We start from the raw sequence: 25,641 nt of genomic DNA, 5'->3' as shown, positions 1-25,641 counted from the left end.
TCATGGGTAGACATTGCAGTTTATAAACAAATGCAACAGGACCTGGATAATATCCAGGCTTGGGCTGACAAGAGGAAAGTAACATTTGAGACACGCAGGTGCCACGCAATGACCATCTCCAACAAGACCATAAAATAGGAGCAGAATAAGGCCATTTGGCCCATCAAGTTTGCTCCGCCATTCAATCATGGCTGATCCTTTCTCACCACCGACTCAACCTGCAAGTTAACCTTTAGGGGGTTCTGCACAAGGACTCCCAACTCCCTTTGCACCTCAGATTTTTGGATTTTCTCCCTGTTTAGAAAATAGACTACACATTTATTTCAACTACCAAAGTGCATGATCATGCATTTTCCAACGTTATATTTCATTTGCCACTTTCTTGACCATTCTCCTAATCCGTCTTTCTGCACTGCCTGTTTCCTCAACACTAGCTGCCCTCCACCAATCTTCATATCATCTGCAAACCTGGGAACAAAGCCTTCTATTTCATCATTTAAATCATTTATATACAACATAAAAAGAAGTGGTCACAACACCGACCCCTGCGGCATACCACTAATCACTGGCAGCCAACCAGACAAGAATCCTTTTATTCCCACTCGCTGCCTTCTTCCAATCAGTCAATGCTCTGACCATCTTAGTAACTTTCCTGTAGTACCACAGGCTCTTAACTTGATAAGCAGCCTCATGTATGGCACCTTGTCAAAGGCCTTCTGAAAGTCCAAATATACAACATACACTACACCCCTTTATCTATCCTACTTGTAATCTCCTCAAAGAATTCAACAGATTTGTCAGGCAGGATTTTCCCTTAAGGGAACCATGCTAACTTTGTCCTATCTTGTCCTGTGTCACCAAGTACTCCATAACCTCGTCCTTACCAATTGACTTGAACATCTTCCCAGGCTAAGTAGGCTATAATTTCCTTTCTACTGCCTTTCCCCTTTCTGAAAGAGTGGAGTGACATGTGCAAGAGTCCAATGATTTTTGAAAGATCATTTCTAAAGCCACCACAATCTCTAATGCTACCTCTTTCAAAACCCTAGGGGGCAGTTGATCTGGTCCAGGCGACATGTACTTTTAGGTCTTTCAGCTTTTTGTGCACCTTCTCTCCTGTAACAGTAACTGCACCCACTTCTCTTCCTTCACACACCATAACATCTGGTGCACTGCTAGTGTCTTCACAGTGAAGACCGATGCAAAATACTCGTTTAGTTCATCTATCGTCTCCTTGTTCCCCATTATTATTTCTCCTGCCTCATTTTCTAACAGTCCTATATCCACTCTCAACCCTCTTTTTTTATTACATACTTGAAAAAGCTTTTATATTATTTGCTAGCTCGCTTTCATATTTCATCTTTTCCCTTCTAATGATTCTTTTAGTTGCTCTCTGTAAGTTTTTAAAAACTTCCCAATCCTCTATCTTCCCACTAATTTTTGCTTTGTTGTATACCTTCTCTTTTGTTTTTACATTAGCTTTGACTTCCCTTGTCCGCCACGGTTGTACTATTTTACCATTTGAGTATTTCTTCAGTTTTGGAATATGCATATCCTACACCTTCCTCATTTTTCCGAGAAACGCATGCCATTGCTACTCTGCTGACATCCCTGCCAGTATCTCCTTTCAATTTACTTTAGCCAATTCCTCTCTCATACCACTCTAATTTCCCTTACTCCATTGAAATACTGCTCTGTCAGACTTTACTTTCTTCCTATCAAGTTTCAAGTTGAACTCAATCATATTGTGATCACTGGTTCCTAAGGGTTCTTTTACCTTAAGCCTCCAGTTCATTACATAACACCTAATCCAGTATAACTGATCCCCTAGTAGGCTCAACGACAAACTGCTCTAAAAAGCCATCTCATAGGCATTCAACAAACTCACACTGAGATCCATTGCCAACCTGATTTTCCCAATCGACCTGCATGTTAAAATCTCCCATGACTATCATAACATTGCCCTTTTGACATGCCTTTTCTATTTCCTGTTGTAATCTGTGGTCCACCTCCCAGCTACTATTGGGAGGCCTGTATATAACTGGCATCAGGGTCATTTTACCCTTTCAGTTTCTTAACTCAACCCACAAGGATTCAACATCTTCCGACCCTATGTCACATCTTTCTACTGATTTGATTCCATTCTTTACCAGTAGAGCTACGCTTCCCCCTCTGCCTGCCTTCCCACCCCTCTGATACTACATGTAACCTTGAACATTCAGCTCCCAACTACAACCATCCTTCAACCCCGATTCAGTAACAGCCACAACATCATACCTGGCAATCTGTAATAGTGCAGCAAGATCATTCACCTTATTTCTTATACTCCGCGCATTGACATACAACACCTTAAGTGCAGTATTTGCTACTCTTTTCGATTTTGCATCCCTAATGTACTGATACTCACCCTGCTGGCTGCAACTAAGTCCCATCATCTGCCTGCCCTTCCTGACAATCTGAATGCATGCTATCTTTATTTATTTACCATCTGTCCTTTCCTGAATCCCTTCACTCCGGTTCCCACCCCCTGCCAAGTCAGTTTAAACCCTCCTCAACAGCTCTAACAAACCTGCCCGCGAGAATATTGGTCCCCGTTAGGTCCAGGTGCAATCCGTCACTTTTGTATAGGTCATACCTCCCCCAGAAGAGATCCCAATGATCCAAGAATCTGAAGCCCTGCCCCCTGCACCAGCTTCTCAACCACGCATTTATCTGCCAAATCATCCTGTTTCTACCTTCACTGGCATATGGCACAGGCAGCAATCCAAAAATTACTACCCTGGAGGTCCATCTAACCATCGTCCCTTGACATTCAGTGGCATCACCATCACTGAATCCCCTAGTACCAACATCCTGGGGGTTACTGTTGACAGGAAACTGAACTGGTCTAGCCATATAAACACCGTGGCTACCAGAGCAGGTCAAAGGCTAGGAATCCTGTGACTTGTAACTCACCTCTGGTCTCCCCAAAGCCTGTCCGCCGTCTACATGGCCCGGGTCAGGAGCGTAATGGAATACTCTCCAATCCCCTGGATGAGTGCAGCTCCATCAACACTCAAGAGGCTTGACACCATCCAGTACAAGGTAGCCCACTTGATTGGTAGCCCTTCCACAAGCATCCAATCCCTCGACCATTCATGGACAGTTGCAGCAGTGTGTACTATCTACAAGATGCACTGCCACAATATGCCAAAGTTCCTAAGGCAGCACCTTCCAAATCCATGACCACTACATCTAGAAGGACTAGAACAGCAGATACCTGGGAACACCACCACTTGGAAATCCTCCTCCAAGTCACTCACCATCCTGACTTGGAAACATATCGCCATTCTTTCATTGCCACTGGGTCAAAATCATGGAATTCCCTCCCTAACAGCACTGTATGTGCACCTACACCTCAGGGACTGCAGCGGTTCAAGAAGGCAGCTCATCACCACCTTCACAAGGGCAACTAGGGATGGGCAATAAAGGCTGGCTTAGCTGGCAACACCCATATCCAATCAATCAATCAATCAATCAATCAATAAATAAATAAATAAAAAACATAAAGTCATTGAAAATCCCATTACTTCAACTCCAATACTCACTGACGAATGAAAAATCTTAGATGGTGTGTGTAGAGTGTATTAATCAGTAAGATGGTAAGTTAAAAAAACAAAGTGTACCTGCCAGTGATTTTCAAGTATGATTAGGGCTTTACTTTTCTCTTTTTATTTGCTGCATTTTATTAGATGTTTGAGCACTAAATTTGTGTGTATAAAAACCTGTCTGCTGTATGTGTAAATGGTTACAGTTAAAGTAGTTTCAAACTAGCCACATCTACAACAGTTTCACACACAAAATGCTAGAGGAACTAAGCAGGCCAGGCAGCATCGATGGAAAAAAGTACAGATGATTTTTCAGGCCGAAATCCTTCGGCAGGACTGGAGAAAAAAAGCTGAGGAATAGATTGGAAAGGTGGGTCCGAGAGGAGAGAGAGAAAAACGCCAGGTGATAAGTGAAACTTGGAGGGGGAGGGATGAAACAAAGAGCTAGGAAGTTGATTAGTGAAAGAGACAGAACGCCGTGGAAGAAAGAAGGGGGGGGCTGCGATGGGTGGGCAAGGAGAAAACATGAGAGAGGGAAAGAGGATGGGGGGTTGGAGGTATTTCTGGAACTTTGAGAAATCTATAACAGGGTAACTATTTCTATGGGATGTCTTTGCTTTAGCATTGCCATGGCTAGAGTACAGAGTAATTTTAAAGTAATTAACTCATGTAATCACTCAACGTTAATGGATCCAAGGCAATTTTTATCTTTCACACCAGGCAAATATTTCTGAAGTCCAGGGTGGATTATATCTTCACACCAGGGGTTCCCAACCTTTTTTATGCCATGGACCCCGACCATTAACCAAGGGGTTCATGGATCCCAGGTTGGGAACCCTTGCTTTACACCAATGGAATCTGTATTTGCCAACCATTTGTTTCACTTTAATATAGTGAGCTTAAATGTTTATTTCTAATTACTTAAATACCAGTAATGCTCATATTGCTAAAAACAACTAAAATTGGATGTTCTCAAAACAGCGAAAATTTAACCAGAATTGAGGAATTTGAATGTCTTTATTTTTAGAACCTGGTATATAATAAAATTGATTTTTTTTTTAAACTGTTTTGTTTTAGATTCTTGTATTTATCACAATATTTGAGTCAAAGACATTGGGAAGATTCATCTAATTTCATACCATTAAAATCTGGACCACAGTCACTCTGATAAGAATATTTATTTTGGAAAAAGTGCAAAAGGAAAAAAGAACAAAATCTGGCTGGTCTGATAGCATCTCACAGTTTCTACTATTTCAAATTGTGGATATGTTCAGCAGAGGTATACTTGCACTGGATTTTAACATTCACTAGTGGAGCTTTGGCATTTTGATACTATGCCGGAACTTAAACTGCAACAGGAATTATTGAGATTATCCCAATGCAACATTAACTTTGCTTAATCAGGCTGGTCTTCAGCAGTACAAGTCAAATAGTAGCTCACAGGTACATGAAACAACTAAATGATCTCTGTATGTCATGCTGAACAAGCAACCAAATTCAGCAACTTTCCCATCAACATCTACAGCAGGAATTCCCAACCTTTTTTATGCCACTGATCTCTATCGTTAAGCCCAGGTTGGGAACCCCTGATCTAGAAAGGGCATGAAAGGCACATGGACTTTTTCCATTGACAGTATACTTTAAAATTCCAATCATATTATAGTATTCAACTCTCTACACAAACTGCATTAAAAACACACAAGTTCTATAGAATATCTGAGCATGTTATTACTAAGGAAATGTATTAGCTGAGCAAGAACAATCTGAACAACACACATAAAAATTGCTGCACAGGGTCTCGGCCCAAAACGTCGACTGTACCTCTTCCTATACATGCTGCCTGGCCTGCTGCGTTCACCAGCAATTTTTATGTGTGTTGCTTGAAATTCCAGCAGCTGCAGATTTCCTCGTGTTTGCATTTTTAAGAACAATCTGAAGTTTTTTTTTGACTGCCTATCCATACAAAGTGTTCTCAAAGCATCCCATCTACCTGGTGGAGCAAGTTCCCTTTAATGCCATGTTCAAATACCTTCACATACAGAGTCTGGAACTGCAACTAAATAATAAGTTTCTCATTTCCTCCAAATGTCAATACACTGTCCAACACCATTTGCAGACCGGATAAATAGAGTACATCCTGAATCACAAATACATTGTTCTTGATGGTTCAGATTAGATTAGATTAGATTATGAAGACACGCAGTCCTCTTTTATTGTCATTTAGTAATCCATGCATTAAGAAATGATACAATATTTCCTCCGGTGTGATATCACAAAACACAGGACAGACCAAGACTGAAAAAAAACTAACAAAACCACATAATTATAACATATAGTTACATCAGTGCAACAATACCAAACTTGATGAAGAAGTCCATGAGCACAGTAAAAGTTCAAAGTCTTTCAAATGTCCCACATCTCACGCAGACGGGAGAAGGAAGAAAAACTCTCCCTGCCATACCCGACCACGGTCCGACTCTGAGTCATCCGAAAACTTCGTGCTCTGATCAGCTGTCCGACACCGAGTACTGAGCGCCATCTCTGTCCGAACAATTCGACCTCCATCTCGGTCGCCAACAGCAGGCAAAGCCGGGAATTTTGAGGCCTTCCCTCCGAAAGATTCCCGACTGTGCAGTAATAACAGCTGTGAACGAGCGTTTCAGAAATTTTTCCAGATGTTCCTCTGTGCTTTCACATCCATCTCCATCAAATCAGAATTGTCCACGGCCCCTATTTAACGGGTACGATATCATTTTTCACTGAAGGGCTGCGCACGCACGGTGCGCTGCTCTTTCTCTCCTCCCGCCATGCTTTAGATCAAACCTATTACTCCTAACTGAAGTAGCAAGACGTTTTGTGTTGATAACAGCTACTTGATATCAAAGTTAAAGTACATTTAATGTCAAAGCATGTATACTTTATGCTGCCTTGAGATTTGTCTTGCAGGCAGCTACAAAAAAAGAAACCCAATAGAACCCATTAAAACAAAAGAAGACCGTCAAACATCCAACATGCAGAGAGAAAAAAGAAAAAAAAAATGTGCAAGCAATAAAAGTAAGCAAATAGCATTCAGATCTGAAGCTCACAATAGTGAGCCCACACTGTGATAGTGGCAGGCCACAGCCACAGTTTGGTGCAGAGGTGAGTAAACCTTGTGGAGCAGCGAGCTGAAGTTCAGTGCAGAGTCGAGCAAAACTCATGAAGCAACAATTTGAACTGGCCCGTCCCTCACCCCTGGCCCTGACACCATGTCCTGTTCAATCTGGCCTGGCGCTTAAATCATCCAGAGCTTGCTCGAAGTTACATTTTGCTTCCATGTATTGAGTTCATTACATGTCCATTTGCTGCATTCAATATTTTCAAAGGCAGTAGGGAAATGACCCTTCCTAACACCTCTAGGTTTATGAGAATGAGTTGTTGAGGGCTCCCATCCTAACCAATCCATGTCCATTTCATCATGTTCCTACATCTCATTACCAACTTATCCGCTGATTAATATTTTAGTACTAATATCATCAGTAAAGTCATGCATTATGGTTCTCTCTGCCTTGTTCTATTCCTGTTCTAACCCAAGTATTACTTAAGAGTTCTATATCAACCATCCAAATATTTAGTGAGGAGTGGTTACAGCACCTTCATAATGGATCACCGCATTGGTTGTCTGATACTCAGTATTCAACACGTTCTGGGGGATGGCTATGTGAGTGCTGATTGTAGTCTCCCCCCTCCATTTGCTTTTAACTATTAAAGGTACAATGCATTCCCATCCCCTGCTTATTACCTTGATTATTTACAATGAGCCATTTGCAATGTCAACTTTTAATGTAGGATTTTGTTTCATTATGTTAAGTACTGAGCTAGTATCTGGTGAAATTAATGTAAATACAGCATTAGAAATCATGTCAATCATGTGATGTTTGATAATGAAGAGTCCATGCTCAATATTCATAGTACAAGAAAAATTTTCTTAAATGTCAAGTATAAATGATGTTTTTTGTTTTACATGTTGACTGTAGCCAATGACACTGAAATCTGTATGCTACTTTTATAAATATTGCAAATTATAGTTAAAAGCTTAAATAAATATTAGATCATGATCTGCCAAATATATTGGTTGTTTATTAAATATTAAAGTATTAATAAAGTGGTAAATTCTTTTATTTCTGAGCTTTGTCACACCCCACATTAGAAGAATTATACCACAGGCATCCTTCACTCCACAGAACTGCAGCAGAACCAAATCATTATTTTCTAAGAGTTTATTTAAGAAATTGTTTTTTTTTTCTGGTTGACAGTAGTATCGGTTGACCTCCGATATTAGATTTTACAATCAATTTATCTCTTCTTATTAATGAAAAGGTGGGAGGAGACGAAGGATTTTGGAGTTCAAGATTATAAGACACTGTAAGTGGTAAAGATCACCTAAGTTACTGGAATATAATGGCAAATAAAATTGCATTTGCAAAGTGCCTTCCGAAGCCTCAAAGTTTCCAAAACGTTTCATAGCCAATAAAGGACTTTGACTTGTAGTTGTTATTTTGAGGTAGGAGAGACGGGAAATTAGAAGATTAGGTCCAACAGGGAATCCACATAAAAATAGTAAAACCACTGTTGGAGGAACATATATTAATATATTTCCTTTCACAACCACATACTTTATACCTAATGCATTTTTAGATTGTCACAGTTTTAATATAAGGAATGCAATTTGTAAAATATCCCACAAATGGGAACAACCAGTTCATGAGTTTTAGGTATTGGCTGATTGATTTATTGAATGGGTTGGGCAACTTTTCAGGAACGGATATAGGGAGGGGCAGGCAAATATCTATGAAGGCATAGTAATCCTCTGTATTATGGGATCTTGTTAGAATGAGACACAACATTTCCATATTTTCCTTACTCTTCTGAACGTTTAGAAAAATAGATAAAATTAGTAAGATAAATGCTGGAACTATTTTAAAGGATAGGAATTATGGAGAGGGGGGAGGGAGGGGGAGAGGGAGAGGGAAGGGGATGAAGGGGAAGAGAGAAGGGGAGGGAGGGGAAAGAGGGGAATGGAGGAGGGGAGGAGGGGAGGAGGGAGAGGGGGAGGGGTGGGAGGGGAGGAGGGAGAGGGGGAGGGGTGGGAGGGGAGGAGGGAGGGGGATGGAGAGTGAGAGGAGGGGGAGGGAGGATGGGGAGAGAGAGGGGGAGGGGAGGGGGGAGGGGAGGATGGGGAATTCTGGAGGAAGAGAGAGGAGAAATGGGAAGAGAAGGGAGAGCAAGCAAGAGTTAACACATCAAGGTGATTATCTTTCAGCAGAAGTGAGGAAAGAAATATATTTTACTTTTCAATATTATTGAGACATAGAAATCTTCACGTCTGAGAAATTATTCTTAGGAAACGATGAAAAGTCAGCTCCCCATGCCTGTCAGCTGCTTAGAGTGCAAATCTTATTCCTGCTGTAAATGCTTCCACAGGTTGCTGTTTTGCCTCATCTGTCAAGGGACAGTGTGGATTTGCTGCAACCATTGTATTAGCTGACAGTCACTATGTGGTGGTGGCAACTATAACCATTCTGTTACAGCACAATATTAAGCTTGGACATACTATCTTGAATAATGCCTGATTCATGTTATTATTGATTCAAATTCATGATTCAAACAACATATTGAAATTTAAATCTCTGGAGTCTATCATCCTGCATTTACAATTCCACTCCATTTTGTGACCTTCAGAGCTGAGAGTGGCAATGTGTCATCTAATGAAAATGTCTGATGGTGCTTGCTGGCATGTGTGTTTTGCTCTGTGCTGTGTTATGTGCTGTATAGTGTAGTGTAGTCAGTCTAGATAATGCAGATTCATTAATAAAAATGTGCATAGGAAGTTCTTTTTAACCACATCAACTATTCATATTTACAGAAATACATTGATTGAAATTGTTTGACATTTAACACAATCATTACCGTGCATGTAGGCACCAAACAGATAACGAAGACCACACCAGGTGCAGAGGCATTGCTGTTCAGATCAGCCAAAGAAACACTCTCCATAATCTTCCATGTTCAACTAGGCTACCATGGCAATGAGCTCACTTTACTAGTGTGGTAATCCAGTTGACTGGACTAATTATCGAGTGAATGTGAGTATAGCTCTCAACATTGCAATCTGAGTATTTGAATTCAATTTTTAAATATGTGGGGAGAAATAAAGGGGTATTAAAATACAACTGATACACTGAAGTTCACTAGGGAAGGAAGACTGCCATCCAGACAAGTCAGTATGTGATGATAATTTGACATCAACATACTAACCACCCACAGAAATGTTGCAGAAAGCCCCTGCCCGGCTTAGGAAATGGGCAATATTTGCCAGCCTTATTGGCACCCATAACAACAACTGCATTTAATGAAACAAAGCATATAAGGCTCTTCATGAAATTCAAAACAAAGCTATATAAGCAGATATATAGGACGATGGCCAAAAGCCTAGTTTTAAGGAATATTGTCAAAGGAAGATTCAAAATTCAAAGTAAACTTACTATCGAGGTACATAAATGTTCACGATATACTACACTGAGATTCACTGTCTCGTGGGCATTAACAGTAAATACAAAGAAACACAATAGAATCAATGAAAAACTACACACAAACAACCAATGTGCAAAAGACCACTGTACAAATACAAAAAAAAAAAAAATATTATTATAATTAATAAATAAATAAGCAATAAATGTCAAAAACATGAGATGAAGAGTCCTTGAAAGTGAGTCCACAGGTTGTGGGAACAGCTCAGTGTTGGGGTGAGTGAAGCTATTCCCTCTAGTTCAAGAGCCTGATGGCTGAGGGGTAATAACTGTTCCAGAACCTGGTGGTGTGGGACCTGAGGCTTTTGTACCTCCTTCCTAATGGCAGCAGTGAAAAGACAGCATGACTTGGATAGTGAGGGTTCTTGAAGACGGATGCTGCTTTCCTGCAACAGCACTCCTTGTAGGTGTGCTCAACAGTGGGGAGGGCTTTACCCGTGATGGACATTGTAGGTCTTTCTATTCAAGGGCACTTAGTGTTTCAATACCAGGCCATGTTGCAACCAGTCAGTATATTCTCCACCGCGCACCTATAGAAACTTGTCAAAAGTTTTAGGTGAAATGCTGAATCATCGCAAACTTCTAAAACAGTAGAAGCACCACCATGCCTTCTTCGTAATTGTAAATTTCCTTGCAGTCAATAATTAGTTCTTTGGTTTTGCTGACATTGAGTAAGAGGTTGTTGTTGTGGCACCATTCAGCCAGGTTTTCAATCTCCCTCCTATATACTGATTCGTCACCACTAAGTATGGCTTTGGAGCTGTGCTGAGCCTCACAGACCTAAGTGTAAGGCGAGTAGAGCAGGGGGCTAAGCATACAGCCTTGTAGCACACCTGTGCTGATGGAGATTGTGGGGGAGATGTTGTTGCCAATCTGAATTTACTGCAGTCTGCAAGTGAGGAAATTGAGGATCCAGTTGCACAAGGAGGTACTGATGTCTAGGTCTTGGAGGACTGGAGGAGGGAGAAGGAAGTTCCAGAGCTTAAGGCTTTGCAATTAAATTCAACAGTGATTATGGGAGTTCCATTATGGGAGACATCAACGCCTTAACCGAATATATCTTTGAGAATTACAGAGCTGGAGTTGATAACAGACAAAGGGAGGAGAGTAGCCATGGAATAATTTCAAAACGTAAGTGTCAACTTCAAAATAACTACAGGTCAGCAAACACAGAGGTGTTGCGTGAACAGGTCTTGATTGATAAAAGTTAGCATATGGACAGCATAATTTCAGATGATCTCAAGAACAACAAAGATTAGGAATAATTGTCACACGAACATCGAAACATAGAGATAAATGCAACATTTGTGTCAATGACCAACACACTCTAAGGATGTGCTGAGGGCAGCCCACAAGTGTAACCATGCTTCCAGCAGTATTGTAGCGTGCCCACAATTTACTAACCCTAATCTGTAAGTATTTGGTATAAGAGAGGAAACTGGAGCACCCAAAGGAAACACATACGGTCACAAGGAGAATATACAAACTGGTTTGATACAGGCCATTTAACATAACACCATTGTCTTGCACTGCATCTTTTGATGCAGCTGTAGCTCAGCATCCTGTGCTCTATAGACAGTGTTGTTTGTTTCTAAAGGCCTCCTTTGAACTTCAGACTGATTATTGCTTGCCAGTTACGTTAAGAACTGAAGTCTGGCTCCCATTTATGACAAGAAGCTGAACAAAGAATGTTGGTTGGACATTTAATATACTCAAAAACAACTATTTGATCTCTAGAAGTGTCAGCTGGTATGTGGAACTTGGTAAAAAAGAAAGGCCTCCCTGCTCTGGGCAGTGAATATCCATTATACCACTGCCATGATTTTGGTTAGCATCGTGTCTCCTTCTAATCTCAAGATGAATATAGTATGTGGATGGTAATGCCCAAATCTTTGAGTCAATAATCTGATGCTTAGAGTAAATAATGTCTAATTTAAATAATTTGATCTTAATCATTGCAGATGAACGTAACAAGTCACAAAGAAAATGCAATACAAGAATTGAGATGTTGTTTTCACCCACAGTAATCAATACTAACGAATGGCAGAAGTGGACTTTTCAAATATGATAGATAGAAAGGATAAAAGATTATCTTTATTTGTCACACGTACATCAAAACATATAGTAAAGTGTGTCATTTGCATCAAATCAAATCCAGGCACAAGTGTCACCATGCTTCTGGCACTAACATAGCATAACTCACTAACCCTAATCATATGTCTTAGGCATGTGGAAGGAAAACAGAGGAAACCCATGCAGTCACAGGGAAAACATACAAACGCTTTACAGGCAACAATTACAGGAATTTTATCCTAACCAGCGATGGCTGGCACCTTAATAGTGTTATGCTAACCTCTATGGTACTGTACCATCTACGTTTTCTTATTTGGGGTAGGTAAATGAACTTTCCCTGGCTTTTCCTATTCTTTTAAGCTGATGGGATTCAAGGATATAGAGAGACACCGTGTGGGTTGATGACTCAAGCTAAATTTGACAGTTTACAAATTCTAATGCAACCAGAAGCATCAAAGGCAAACACTGTGTCTTCAGTGGAGCAGAAAGTCTTTTAATTGATATATTAAATATTGATAACAGTTAACTATATTACAACATTGGTTGCAAAGTGCTAGGGAATGTCTCGAAAAAGGAATGAAAGTTACTGTCAGTACATCTTTTTTTAAATGAAAATATGCTGAATAGTGTACTGTATTTCAAATAAAAAAGACGAGTTAGCTAGTTGGATGAGAAATGCCCACAATTCCCTGCATACGTGAAAGGATGTAACATTGTATAAACCTTGTAATAAACTATCAGAATCTCTCATTTAAATCTTGTCTCGACACTTAAGTCTGACAACTATACTACACTCACTTGGTACTCTACTGAATTTTCAGTCTAATACTAACAGTTACCTGTGCACTTAATTTATTGGGATGGGTGAGGCAGACTCTTGACTAAGGTAGAGGAAAGAATCAATTACGAAGAATGATTTGATTTGATGCTGTTAGAGAAGACGGGATGCTACAAAAACATACTCTTCAAATTAGGGTACAGAAAGAATGCTCCAGAACCCTTAATTAGATGGGATTCTCAATCTGAAAGGCTAAAATTTCATTAATCTAATAGTAAATACTAGGAAATACAATAGAGCAAACGAATTTGCATGTAAGTGGTTGACACAGAACACGACAACACAGTAGAGGTCTTTCAGACAATGATATTGTGCCAACCTACTCCAGGATCAATCTAATCTCCTGCAAAGACCCTGTTCTTCTTTCATCCATGTGCCTAAGAGTCTCTTAAATGTCCATGATAGTGTATGTCTGCCTCTACCATCATCTCTGGCAGCACATTCCATGCATCTCTGTAAAAAACCTACTTCAACACATTCCTCCACTCCCTTTACAATTACGTTCCCTTGTACTAGCCATTTCTCCCCTGGGAAAAAGATGCTGGCTGTCCACACTGTCAATGCCTTTTATCATCTTATGCACCTTATGACACCAAGCTTTATATCACAATCTTCTCCTAGGATTGTGATGGTGGGATCCTGAGATCTCAAGAGCAATGTCATCCGGAACTGAGCTCCTGGTAGGGCCACCCATGGCGGTAAGGTCAAGGGGGAGGTTCCAGACAAGGACTGATCCAACCAAGATCTCAATGGTGGAGCTGGCGAAGATGATGACACAGCACGATAGCGGCGAAGATGATGACACATCACCATGGTGGCGAAGTGGAGGAAGGCTGCAGGAGTGAAGGGACCCCAGCCATCTTGCTTTCCATGTCACTGGACCCTGACCCCGATCCATCAGGGGCCGTACGGTGGCTGCCCGTGCATCAGCCTCCCCACAATGTCATGCACAGACATTCCTCAGGAGAACATATCCGACTCAAGAGATTACACTAGTACAACATCACTGTCTCCAGTGTGGCTTTTTATAATTATTCATCATTAACACATGAACAATTTTTAACTTCTATTTTAATGTTAGTATAAGAGCTTTGGAAAAGACTTCAACTTACATTGAAATCCTCCTTGACATCAAATCAACTGCTGTCAATTTTTCTAATTCAATTTAAAAGAAAGCACTCATCATTTCTCTCCGTTTCCTTTGCTAGAGTGGAGCTGTTGTGGCGACACGGGTTTAGCCTTGACCTCCAATGTCATCTGTGTAGCGCTTGCACATTCTCCCTATGACCATGTGGGTTTTCAAAGATGTCTTCAGTTCACTGCCGCATCCCAAAAATGTGTGGATTGGTAGGTTAGCTGCTCACTGTAAACTGCCCAGAAGGTGTAGGTGAGTATTAGAATCTGGAGTGTGTTGACGGAAATGCAGGGAGGATAAAATGGTTTAGTGTAAGATTAATGTAAACTGACGCTTAATGTCCAGCACAGAATCCATGGGCCAACAGACCTGTTTCCAAGCTGCATCTCCCTGTCATTCTGTCAGCAAAACTCAGACGCATTTCTATTTATACTTGATGTGGCATTTCACTTTTGTTTTCTGTTCCTCAAACTACAACTTATCAGAGCTTGGCACTATCAACTCTTGCATTATTTTAACCAAAACAAACTTTAGAATCATGTATTTGTAGATCACTACAGCACAGAAACAGGCCCTTTGGCCCATCTAGTCCATGCCAAACTATTATTCTGCCTAGTCCCATCAATCCGTACCTGGGCCGTTACAAGTTTCTCTTAAATGTTGAAATTAAAGCTACATCCACCATGTGCGCTGACAACTCGTCCCACAATCTCACCTCCCTCTGAGTGAAGAACTTTCCCCTCATGCTCCCCTTAAACATTTCACCTTTCACACATAACTCATAACCTCTAGTTCTAGTCTCATCCAACCTCAGTGGGAAAAACCTATCTATTCCTCTTACACTTTTATATACTTCTAGCAAATCTCACCTCATTCTTCTATGCTCTAGACAATAAAGTCCTACCCTATTCAATCTTTCCCTATAACTCAGGTTCTCAAGTCCTGGCAAATTCCTTGTAAATTTTCTCTGCATTCTTTCAATCTTATTAATATTTCATCTGTAAGTAGGTGATCATAACTGCACACAATACTCCAAATTGGGTCTCACCAACATCATATACAGCTTCATCATAACATCCCAACTCCTGTACTCAACACGTTGATTTACGAAGACCAAAGTGCCAAAAACTCTCTTTATGACTCTATCTACCTGTGACATGACTTTCAAAGAATGATGAACCATCTACTCCCAGATCCCTCTATTCCACCAAACTCCCTAGTGCCCTATCACCCACCATTTAAGTCCTAATCTGGTTTGCCCTCCCAATGTGCAACACATCACATTTGTCTGCATTAAATTCCATCTGCCATTTTTCATAATAAATTTTTTTTTTACAATAAGCAATGCAATGCCTTTTCATTCTTACATTCATAGGAAAGCTGTTCAATCACATTTAAAACTAATATCACCTGCGGTCTCCTGGGGTAATACAATGCTACAATAATTGTGGGGCTTCCTAATCCAACCCGACTCTTCCCTGTGTTGTAGCAGAGGAACCCTATATTTTGGAACACACACACAAGGTGCTGGAGGAACTCGGCAGGTCAGGCAGCATCAATGGAGAGGAATAAACAGTTAACATTTTGGGCCGAGACCCTTCATCAGGACTGGAATGGAAGGGGAACAGAAAACAGAATAAGGTAATGTGGGGAGGGAAAGGAGTATAAACTGGCAGGTGATAGGTGAAACCAGGTAAGGGGGAAAGTGGGTGGGTCAGGGAGGCAAGGATGAAGTAAGAAGCTGGGAGGTGATTGGGGGGAAGAGGTAAAGGGCTGAAGAAAAATGAATCTTAAATACTAGAAAGTGGACCATGGGGAAAAGGAGAAGGGGTACCAGATAGAGGTGATGGGTAGGTAAGGAGAGGAGAAGAGATAAGAGGGGAGCCAGATGGGAAATGCAGAAGAGAAGGAGCATTGGGGAGAAATGATCAAAAGTTAGAGAAATCAATGCTTGTTTAATTAGAGCCTGGTTTGTGCCAGTCAGCAGCATTGGTCTACAGACATCTTGATGTGCCTGGAGACCAACAAGCTTTGGGCAGACAGAAGAGCTGGTGATCTTCCAGCAGCACTTGATGTCCATCTCTCTGTAAGCCCCTGGCAACAGCCCTTAGATCAGAGAATTCTCAATCGCGCATGACACAGCCTCTTGCATCTTTCCCTGCGCCCTCTTCACACACCCACAGTCCACAGTGGTCAGCAACCATCTCAGAGCAGTGCATGGTAGGAGGTAATTCTCCGCACAAGCAGGAAGGATCTGACCGAGGTTTGAGTTCCTTGTGAAGCTATTTTACACACCCCAAGTCCAACAGGTCCCAGCCATGTACAGTACTGAGGTCAGGTTGATCCACAAACAAAAGATTTAAGTTCAAGTTGGTGGAATCAGGATGTGCCCCATTGGCTATACAGTATTATCATCCCATTCAGTTCAAGACTTGGCACCATTGTATATGAATGAGAAACTTAAGGATGCTACAATCATACATTTTTTCTTGTTCAGCCCTTTAACCTCCCCCCCCGAAACTTTTTTAACCCATAACTTTTCTCACTTCCTCTAACAGCCAGAGAAATGAAATGTTAACTCTCCATAGCCGCTGAGTCTTTCTAGCAGCTTTCCTTTGAACATCAGTTGTTCAACATTTGCACTAATTTGCTTATGGATGTTATTCACAGTTATGGGAGAACTATCAAAATGGAAGTTGGTACTGTAATGCGGTGCTGATGATTTCAGAGATAGGGGATAAACCAGTCTAGAATTCTGAGTTTACCCGTTCTCCTGTGTAAAAACTAGCGCAAATAGGATTTCTGTCTAGCTAACGATAATATGTTTTCGGAAGACGGCACGTGTGTGTACGCATTTCATAGTGTGTCAGCTGTGGCGAAACGTATCGGTGTTCACAGGATGCAAGGAATATTATCCCTTCCCTCATCCACAACCTCGCACAAATATACTGCAGTTGCAATAAGAATCTCAAGGCTTTCACCCCCCTACACACTTACACCCCTCCATCCGCAGGTGGGTGCGCAAACACGCCACCGTGGTATGGTGCAGCGCGCGTGCTCGCGATTCCTTCACCCTCCCGCGCTAAAGTAGGTGATTGCACATGTACCTCTCCACTAAAGCACTGGTCTCATCAGTTCTCCATCCCTCCTCCACGGGACGGGAATAGGGTTTTACGCATGCGCGCGGGACATCGTGCAACGGATCGCAAACGTTACCGCCGTCCCCGCATTCCGGGGGCTCACCTGCCCCCGCTTCCCGATTGGGCGACGCCAGCTCCGGCGCGCGCGCGCGCGCGCTCCCCCCTCCCATCTCCTCGGCGCCCACGCACCAGCAGCCACGCCGCGGCGCGTGCCAGCCCGGGGCCGCGCTCCGTCGCGCGCCGGCTTTGCGCAAGGCGCATGCTCGGTCAGCCTTATAGCCGCGGGGTAGCCGCTGCGGTTCTTCACTGCAGCATCGAAGGGCGACGGTAGCGCAAGTGGGATCGAGGGGGTAAAAGGGAAAGAGAAACCCACAATATTATCCAAAGATAAGGGATACCCCTCACCCCTCGTCTGCCTAAAAGGACTGTTACAGCCCTCCCAGTTTAACTTGAATACCATGGCTGATAAGGATGTGAAGAAGGATTTCGAACAAGAAGCAGGAGGATGGAAGAACTTCATCTACAACCCCGGAACCGGCCAGTTTATGGGGAGGACGGCCAGCAGTTGGGGTAAGGAAGCACGGAGAGAGCAAGAGAAATGGTGTGCGTATTCTGCATACACACAAAATAAGCCTCTTTATTTAGGGAAAAAAATATTCCCAAGGCTACACCTTGAATGATCTATAAATTGCTTCTTTTTATTGTGTGCGTTTAGAATCAGGATTTCTAGATATTTATGGCTGAGTGAGAGGGTCTTCACCCGGGTCACGATCGCTGCGTTTGGAACAGAGAGGATGAACCATTCTCAAACGCTTCGCCCGCAGTGCTGCATTTCCTATGTTAGCAGGCCGGGCAGCATCCCGCAGGGACTGGGGACAGAATGTGCAGAGAGTAACCGGGGATCCCCCTCTCGTCTCGTCTCTCTCACGCACAGAAACACTCACTTTCTCTCTGGCTCTGGCTCTCTCTCTCTCTCTCTCTCTCTCTCTCTCTCTCGCACATACGCTCTTGCTCTCTCCGTCTCTCATACACATAAGCTGACATTTGCTCTTTCCCACACACACACACACACACTCTCTCTCTCTCTTTCTCTGACCAATACACAATCGCCAGACTCACCATTGATAAGGCCGGTTAAACAAATACTAAGTCAGGGAGAAGACGAGGTGTAATTTCATAGTGTTTGTCCAAAGCAATATTCTGCTGGTATGACAAAATGTATGGGGGGGGGGGGTAAGGAAGCTAAGCAGGCGGGAGGTAATTGGGAGAGACCTGCGCATTATGCAGTGACTGTCAATCACGATGCTCAGTGTTAACGTGAGCAAACTCCTAATGGTCGATATGAATGACTAGTCGTATCCGCCAGGTTTCCTGTTCTTTCGTTCCAATGAGACCTTGGTCAGTTTATTGAGATTTACTTGAACATCAAACAGTCAATCACGCACGCTGCAAACTGTTGTGAGTTTGTAGCACATTGCTGTAAATGCTTGAAGTGGATGCCAAATAAATTCCTATAATTTTAAGTGTTCTTATTTTTAAGCAACAAGAAATGAAAGCTTGTCATTCTAAAATAATCCTGTGGGTATATACCTATTGCGTGGAAACACGGATATAAATCATTATTAATCGCGATCAAAGATTTCAATCTTTTTGTTTTAACTGTACCTTTGGCAACAAGAAAGTAATCATTTTTTGAAAAGGTGTGATTTTCATCATAGATGGATTGTAGCAATGCAGTCCCCATCGAAACGGAATCTCTGAAGATGAATAATTGGAAAAGCACGGCTAGTTAAGGTCTCCAAAGGCAAATGCTTTAATATGATCGACTTTAAATTTGCATTGCCTAATGCAAAGGGAAACATTTATATGCTACTTGTATTAAATCGTTTAAATAACAACAATTACAGATGTTGGGCAACATCTATGGAAGTTGTAATTGTATAGATTATTTCCTGTACGTCATTATATACCATCAATTTTTATTTTTACTTGAGATATAGAAACTATAACTTTGACCATGGTATGTTTATGTCTCCATTTTGGAAATCTTGCCCAAGGATCATTGGATATTTTCTTTGTGTTAAGGATAATTCTATCCATTAGTTTTAAAATGCATATATGGAGAGTTTAAAACTGTCATATATGGAAACTCGTCTTGTATAACAATCAATTTGCAGAAAAGAAAGCAGGTCTTATCTATTTCTCCTCCTTATGTTGTATTGTTTAGTAGTTATCCTTGAAACTACCACAGCAAACCAGAGCAGGGCGCCATCCAGAAACATGAAGCCAAACACTTTTAACTGTTTGAAAATAAATATTTCTTTTCCCTTGAACATTGTAATAAGTATTTGTATGTTCTTTATTTTTATCTGAACTGTGATGCACCTGTTGAAATATACAAAGGAGTGCGTTTTCTAGACAAACTACAGTAACATTGATATTAGCGGTCACTCCTTTTTTGAATTTGACTCTTGACTGAATTTTGGGTGCGTGTGCCTCTTATCACATTGAGCTGATCTTCTCACACCTCATAGTGGCTGCTTCCTCATTTCTGAGTAGACAGTGGAAGTAGCAATGTGACTACTGGATCTATTGATCTTAAGTAATATTCTCTGAGCAGCACCTTGTCTGAAAGAGAAATGGAGAGTAGGAAACGTGAGAGATTGGTCTATAGAGTTAAACTGTGCACAGGCAAATGTACCAATGAGAAGAAATCTGACCACTTCAACAGCTAAATAATTAGCATACCAGTGTTTGCAGTGATTGGGGATTAATAAATAAAATGGTGATACTGCCTTCTAATTTAATCCGTTCACGTATTTACTATTTTTCTCTTGGATGGCATTTCGATTTGAAATGGAAGCCAATATTGACGTTGGATAATAAATAGCCATTATCAGTACTAGCATTACCTGGGTAATACATGTCTAAGAACCTAAATAGGAGCAAATGCAAGACATTCAACTCCTTGAGTTAGCTCTCGGATTCTGTAAGATCATTGCCAATTTAATCATGGACTCTATCTACTTTCCTACCTGCTCCCCATAACCAATCATAGAGCTGGTCATCCTGTCTCAGTTTCTGTATTAAATCTAACACTCCGGTTGTAAAAAGATTTTTAATTCTCAGGATGTGGGCAAAAGTAGTGTTTATCACTTGTGTCCAGTTGCTCTTGAAACGATGGCGGTGGGTTGACTTCTTGAGCGACTGGAGACCTTGCGGTTGATGGTGCTCCAGTGAAAAACCCATTACTATTGTAACCCTGACTTGCTGTTGTCTTGATTAAATGCTGTTTTAAACAATGCATGTGGAAATGTATTTCCAGGGATGTGCAAAATAGCCAGATGGATACAGATGAGGAAGGCCATTTGGCACATCCTGGCTCATCCAAACAGAAAGACTGCATAATTATATCCATTGCAACTCAACTTCCAAATATTTGTGACTCCAGGGTTTACCAACATCACCCTAGGTAGGAGTCAATTCCATGTGTTCAATCTTTGTGTGATGAAAAACATCCTGATATCAGTCTGAAATCTTTTGTTTTACAATTTAAACTTATTCCCGTAGTCCTACTATTAGTTTGTTTTGAAATGGTACTCCTGGTTTATATTTTCTGTGTCACTTTTTTAATCTTTATAGCTCTTCTAAGGTCATCCCTCAGTTATCATTTTTCAAGGTCGAAAGTTCCCTGAGTCTTTCTGCTTAACTCATTCCTGTCTCTTGATTTTGCTCTGCTCAGCATAACTTGTCTTATATTTTGGTTTCCAGAGTTCAGAGGGGCCTTAAACGGTAGCTTGAGTTAATTTAATGATACTGCTATCATTTGTACTTCCTCAGTACTGGGGACTGAATAGCTATCTGTATCATTGCTTATCAAGGCATGAATACAATTCTGAGATTTGTAAATGCTTGTAATACATTGTGAATTAACTATTATCTACAGGACCCACCTCCTGCACTAATTTTCATTAAACTGTTGACCACCCAGATTTCTCTACAAGCACCATTTAACTCCTATTGTCAACAGATCCCTCTTCTCACTCCCTCCTTCAATAAGTCACCTCGACCCTTCCAGTCAAAGAAGACATATTGAGCCTCTCTTTCCTGGCCCCAAGTTTACACTCCTCTTTCCAGTAACTCCCATGCTTCAGTCCTTATAATCTTGTTTAGTTCGGTGAACAGCAAGATCTCTGGATGGTGTGTGACATGGAGAGAATATTGTAGATGAGCTTCTTACCCAGTTCTTCAACACATTGATCAATATGATAGAGGGTGCAGATGTGGGAGTTGCTTTTAAAGAAAACTTGGCAGATCGTTACTATGGAGATTTATGGAATGCTCCTTAAATGGAAAAATGGTAATAATGTTAATTATGAAATGCTAACCAGGGCTTACCCTGGTGAAAGTCCATGGAGATGTGTATATGTGTGTATCAGAAGCAAGAATATTAGGCTGGCTGGTGGTTTAGTGGCATCAACACTGGACTTTGAGGCAAATGGTCTCAAGTTCACATCCAATGGCTCCTTGCACGCTTTCCATCTGAGTCAAGCTAGCAACTTGGTCTCGGTTTTTAAAAAGAAAAGTCAAATGCTACGGAAATGGCAAAAATGCTGCCCGACGCACCACAAGACATGAAAAGGAATAACACAACAGAAGCAAAAACAGGCTATTCAGCCCTTCAAGACTACTCTGCAATTCAGGAATATTACAACTGATTTGAGTGGAACCCCAATTCTACATTCATAACTATCTCTGCTACTAGCACATTTTGCTGACTTTTGTATTGCTGATGATGAAACTGTTAAGGAGTCACCTTCCCAAGCATACCCTTGCCAGGAAATGTAACCACAAGTAGTTAGTCTCGTTAAGCCTTGGGTCAGTGACTAACTATTAAAACCCTGGGCTGGATGGCATATACCCCAGGTTACTATGGGAACCAATAGAAGATATTGCTGTGCTTTTGGCGATGTTCTTTGTGTTCTCAGTGGGCACAGGAATAGTATCAGAAGATTGGAGGGTGGTAAATGTTATTCCTTTGTTCAACTGAGGGAGTAGGGATAATCCTGGGAATTAAAGACCAGTGAGTCTTGTATCAGTGGTGGGCAAAACTATTGGAGAGGATTCTTAGAGACAGGAATTACAAGCTTTTGGAGAAGGATAATCAACTTGGCTTATATGTGAGCTGAACTGAACTGAATTCTTCAAGGAAGTGACAAAATAACTTTGATGAAAGTAGAGCAGTGGATGTGTAGTATATAGGGATTTTATTAAGGTGCTTGATAAGGTTCCACATGGTTGAACTCATTCAGTAAGTCAGGAGACAAGTTAAACTGTGTGGATTCAGAATTGGCTTCCCACTGTAGGTAGAGGACGATGGTTAATGGAACATATTCTGCCTGTAGGTCAGTGATCAGTGGTATTCTGCAGGATCTGTTCTGGGAACCCTGCACTTAGTGATTTTTATAAGTAACTTGGATGAAGAAGTGAAGGGGTGGGTTAGTGTGTTTGCAGAGGACACAGAGGTTGGTGGTGTTGTGGATCATGAATAAGGTTGTTGTAGGTTAAATGGGATATTGATAGGATGCAGATCATTGATAGGTAGCAGACGGAGTCTCCTCTGGAAAACTATGAAGTGATAGGTCAGAGTTGGAGGTAGAATACAGGGTTAATGGCAGAATTCTTTGCGATGTGGAGGAACAGGGATCTTGGGGTTCACGTCCACAGATGCCTCAAAGTTGAATGGGTGAATAAAAAGGCATGTGTTGTATTGGCCTTTATTAGGGGATTGAGTTCAAGAGCTGCAATGTATTGTAGCTCTAAAACTCCGGTTAGACCACATTTGGACTGTTGTGTTCAGTTCGTTTCTGGTTGGTTCATTACGGGAAGGATGTGGAAGCTTTAGAGAGGATGCAGAGGAGATCTACCAGGGTGGTGCCTGGATTAGAGAGCATTTCTTACGAGGATAGGTTGAGCAGATGGAGTTGAGGGGTGACTTGATAGAGGTGTACAAAATGGTGAGAGGCGTAGATAGTGGACAGCTTTTCCGAGGTTGGAACTGGCTAATAAAAGGGGGCATACTTTTAAATGTGTTTGAAGGAAAGTATGGGGAGACATTGGAGGTACATTTTTTTACAGTGGTAGGTGCATAGAACATCTTGCCAGGGCTGGTGTTAGAGGCAGAATGATCAGGGATATTTTAGAGACTCTTAGATACGCACATGGATGAAAGAAAAATGGAGAGTTATGTGGCAAGGAAGTGTTAAATTGATCATGAGTCATCTTTTGTGATAGACCCATAAGCTATAGGAGCAGAATTAGGCCATTCAGTCCATTGAGTCTGCTCTGCCGTTCAATCCCGGCTTCTTCCAGAAACCCTTGCCAATTAAAAATCGATCAATCTTTGCCTTAAATATGCCCAATGACTTGGACTCCATATCTCTCTGTGACAACAAATTCCACAGATTCACCACCCTTTGGCTAAAGAAATTCCTCCTCATCTTAGATTTAAAAGGGTCATCCCTCGGTTCTGAAGCAGTGTCCTCAGATCCCAGACCTTTCCTGTAATGGAAACACCCCGTCCACTTCCATTCTGTCCAGGCATTCCTGAACCAGGTGGGTTTCAATGAGATGCCCCTCTGAGAAGGTAAGAAAAGGGGTGGATAGGTAAAAGGATGAAGCCGGTTCAAATGGGATAATGGGCTGGGGCTCTACAAATGGTGATACAGACACTCACTCAATATCACAGATGGATGGCTAAGTTAAGTCTTTTGAACTTGATACTGAATTTTATTTTCAATATTTTTATTGATTTCTTACATAAAAGAATACAGAGTACAGTAGGGTATATAATATATATCGATTACAGTATATTGGAATCACAAATATAGTCTCATTATCCCATATCAGTATACATTAAATTTAAACATAATATTGAAAAGAGAATTTTATTATACAAAAAAATCTAAACCCACTACCAGGAAAAAAGAACAACTGTTTGGTTTAAAAAAAAGAAAAGGAAAAAATCCTTATCATATAATAAAGCATATTGTTAGCCAACACCTGTGTTTAATAGCAAATCAAAGATTTTGAAAATAATTCAAAAAGGGTCCCCACAATGTTAAAAAATCTTTTCTAGGTTCAGAAATTGAACAGCGAATCTTCTCTAAATTTAAGCAAGACATAACATCATTTAACCAATGAGTATGAATAGGCAGAGTGACATCCTTCCACTTAAACAACAAGGCCCTCCTGGCTATAAGAGACACAAAAGCCAAAATTTGCAAATCATGTGACTCCAAAATAATGTCATTTCCTCCAACAATACCAAATAAGGCAGTCAAAGGATTAGGTTTAAAATTTACTTTAAAAAGCACCGAAAAAGTTTGGAATACTTCCCTCCAATATTTTTCAAGTCTCGGACAAGTCCAAAGCATATGAATTAGTGAAGCTTCTCCATTGTTACATCTATCATAATAGGGAGATATATCCGAATAAAAACAAGAGCTTATCTTTAGTCATGTGGGCCCTATGAACCAGTTTAAATTGTAGAAGGGAATGATGGGCACATAACGATGAGGTATTAGCCAATTTAAAAATTTCATTCCAAGTATCCTCAGAAATTGGAATCTGTAAGTCTTGTTCCCGGAGATTTTTAATTTTGTCTAAAGGAATATTTCTCATTCCCAACAACATACCATAAATATTAGATATAGATCCATTATGGAAGGGTTTCAAATTAAAAATTGTATCAAGTAAATTCTTATCTGGACTTTTAGGAAATGTATGTACTTGAGAAAGCAAAAAGTCTCTAATTTGTAAATATCAAAAAAAGTGGGTTTTGGGTAGGCTATACTTAGTTGATAATTGTTCAAATGAAGAGAGAAAATTTCTATCATTTCTCTTCTCAGATCCTCAATTCCTTTATCTTTAAGTAATCTAACTGATAATTTTGTAGTTAAACATACCTTGAGGATTTGGGTACAATTTAGAAAATATTTTGGTTTATTGAGTTTTTCACTTTCAAGTCCCATTTTTTCTAACTATTTTTTAAAACCTTCTATGACTGATGTAGTTTCTAAAGAGTGGAATAGATTGGGTATTAAATGTTTTCAGTATTTGTTTGTTGGAAATACTGAATTTTAATTACATCCCCAGCTTGTCATCTTCGTCAAGATTAATTACTTTCACCTGCTGTAAAATAGTCGATCTTTATTCTTGTCTTAGCCCATCCTCCACTGAATCCTGCAGTCATATTTTAGTTTTAGTTTTCACCAGAATCTAATTCGCCTAATTCAGG

The 25,641-nt window shown here is 40.8% G+C and overlaps 1 protein-coding gene across 1 annotated transcript in view; it reads left to right on the top strand.

Annotated features, from left to right (window-relative positions):
• Window positions 1-17,615: 17,615 nt before the first annotated feature.
• Window positions 17,616-25,641, top strand: part of atp1b3a (ATPase Na+/K+ transporting subunit beta 3a) — a 46,431-nt gene continuing 38,405 nt past the window's right edge. Inside the window, exon 1 of the mRNA XM_063045437.1 lies at window positions 17,616-17,912. Within this exon, the coding sequence (XP_062901507.1) occupies window positions 17,801-17,912 (112 nt within the window). The 5' untranslated portion in view covers window positions 17,616-17,800. The remainder of the gene's footprint in view (window positions 17,913-25,641) is intronic.

This window comes from Mobula hypostoma, chromosome 4, assembly GCF_963921235.1.
Source record: "Mobula hypostoma chromosome 4, sMobHyp1.1, whole genome shotgun sequence".
Lineage (NCBI taxonomy): Eukaryota > Metazoa > Chordata > Chondrichthyes > Myliobatiformes > Myliobatidae > Mobula > Mobula hypostoma.
This window is presented reverse-complemented; position numbering and strand designations above follow the sequence as displayed.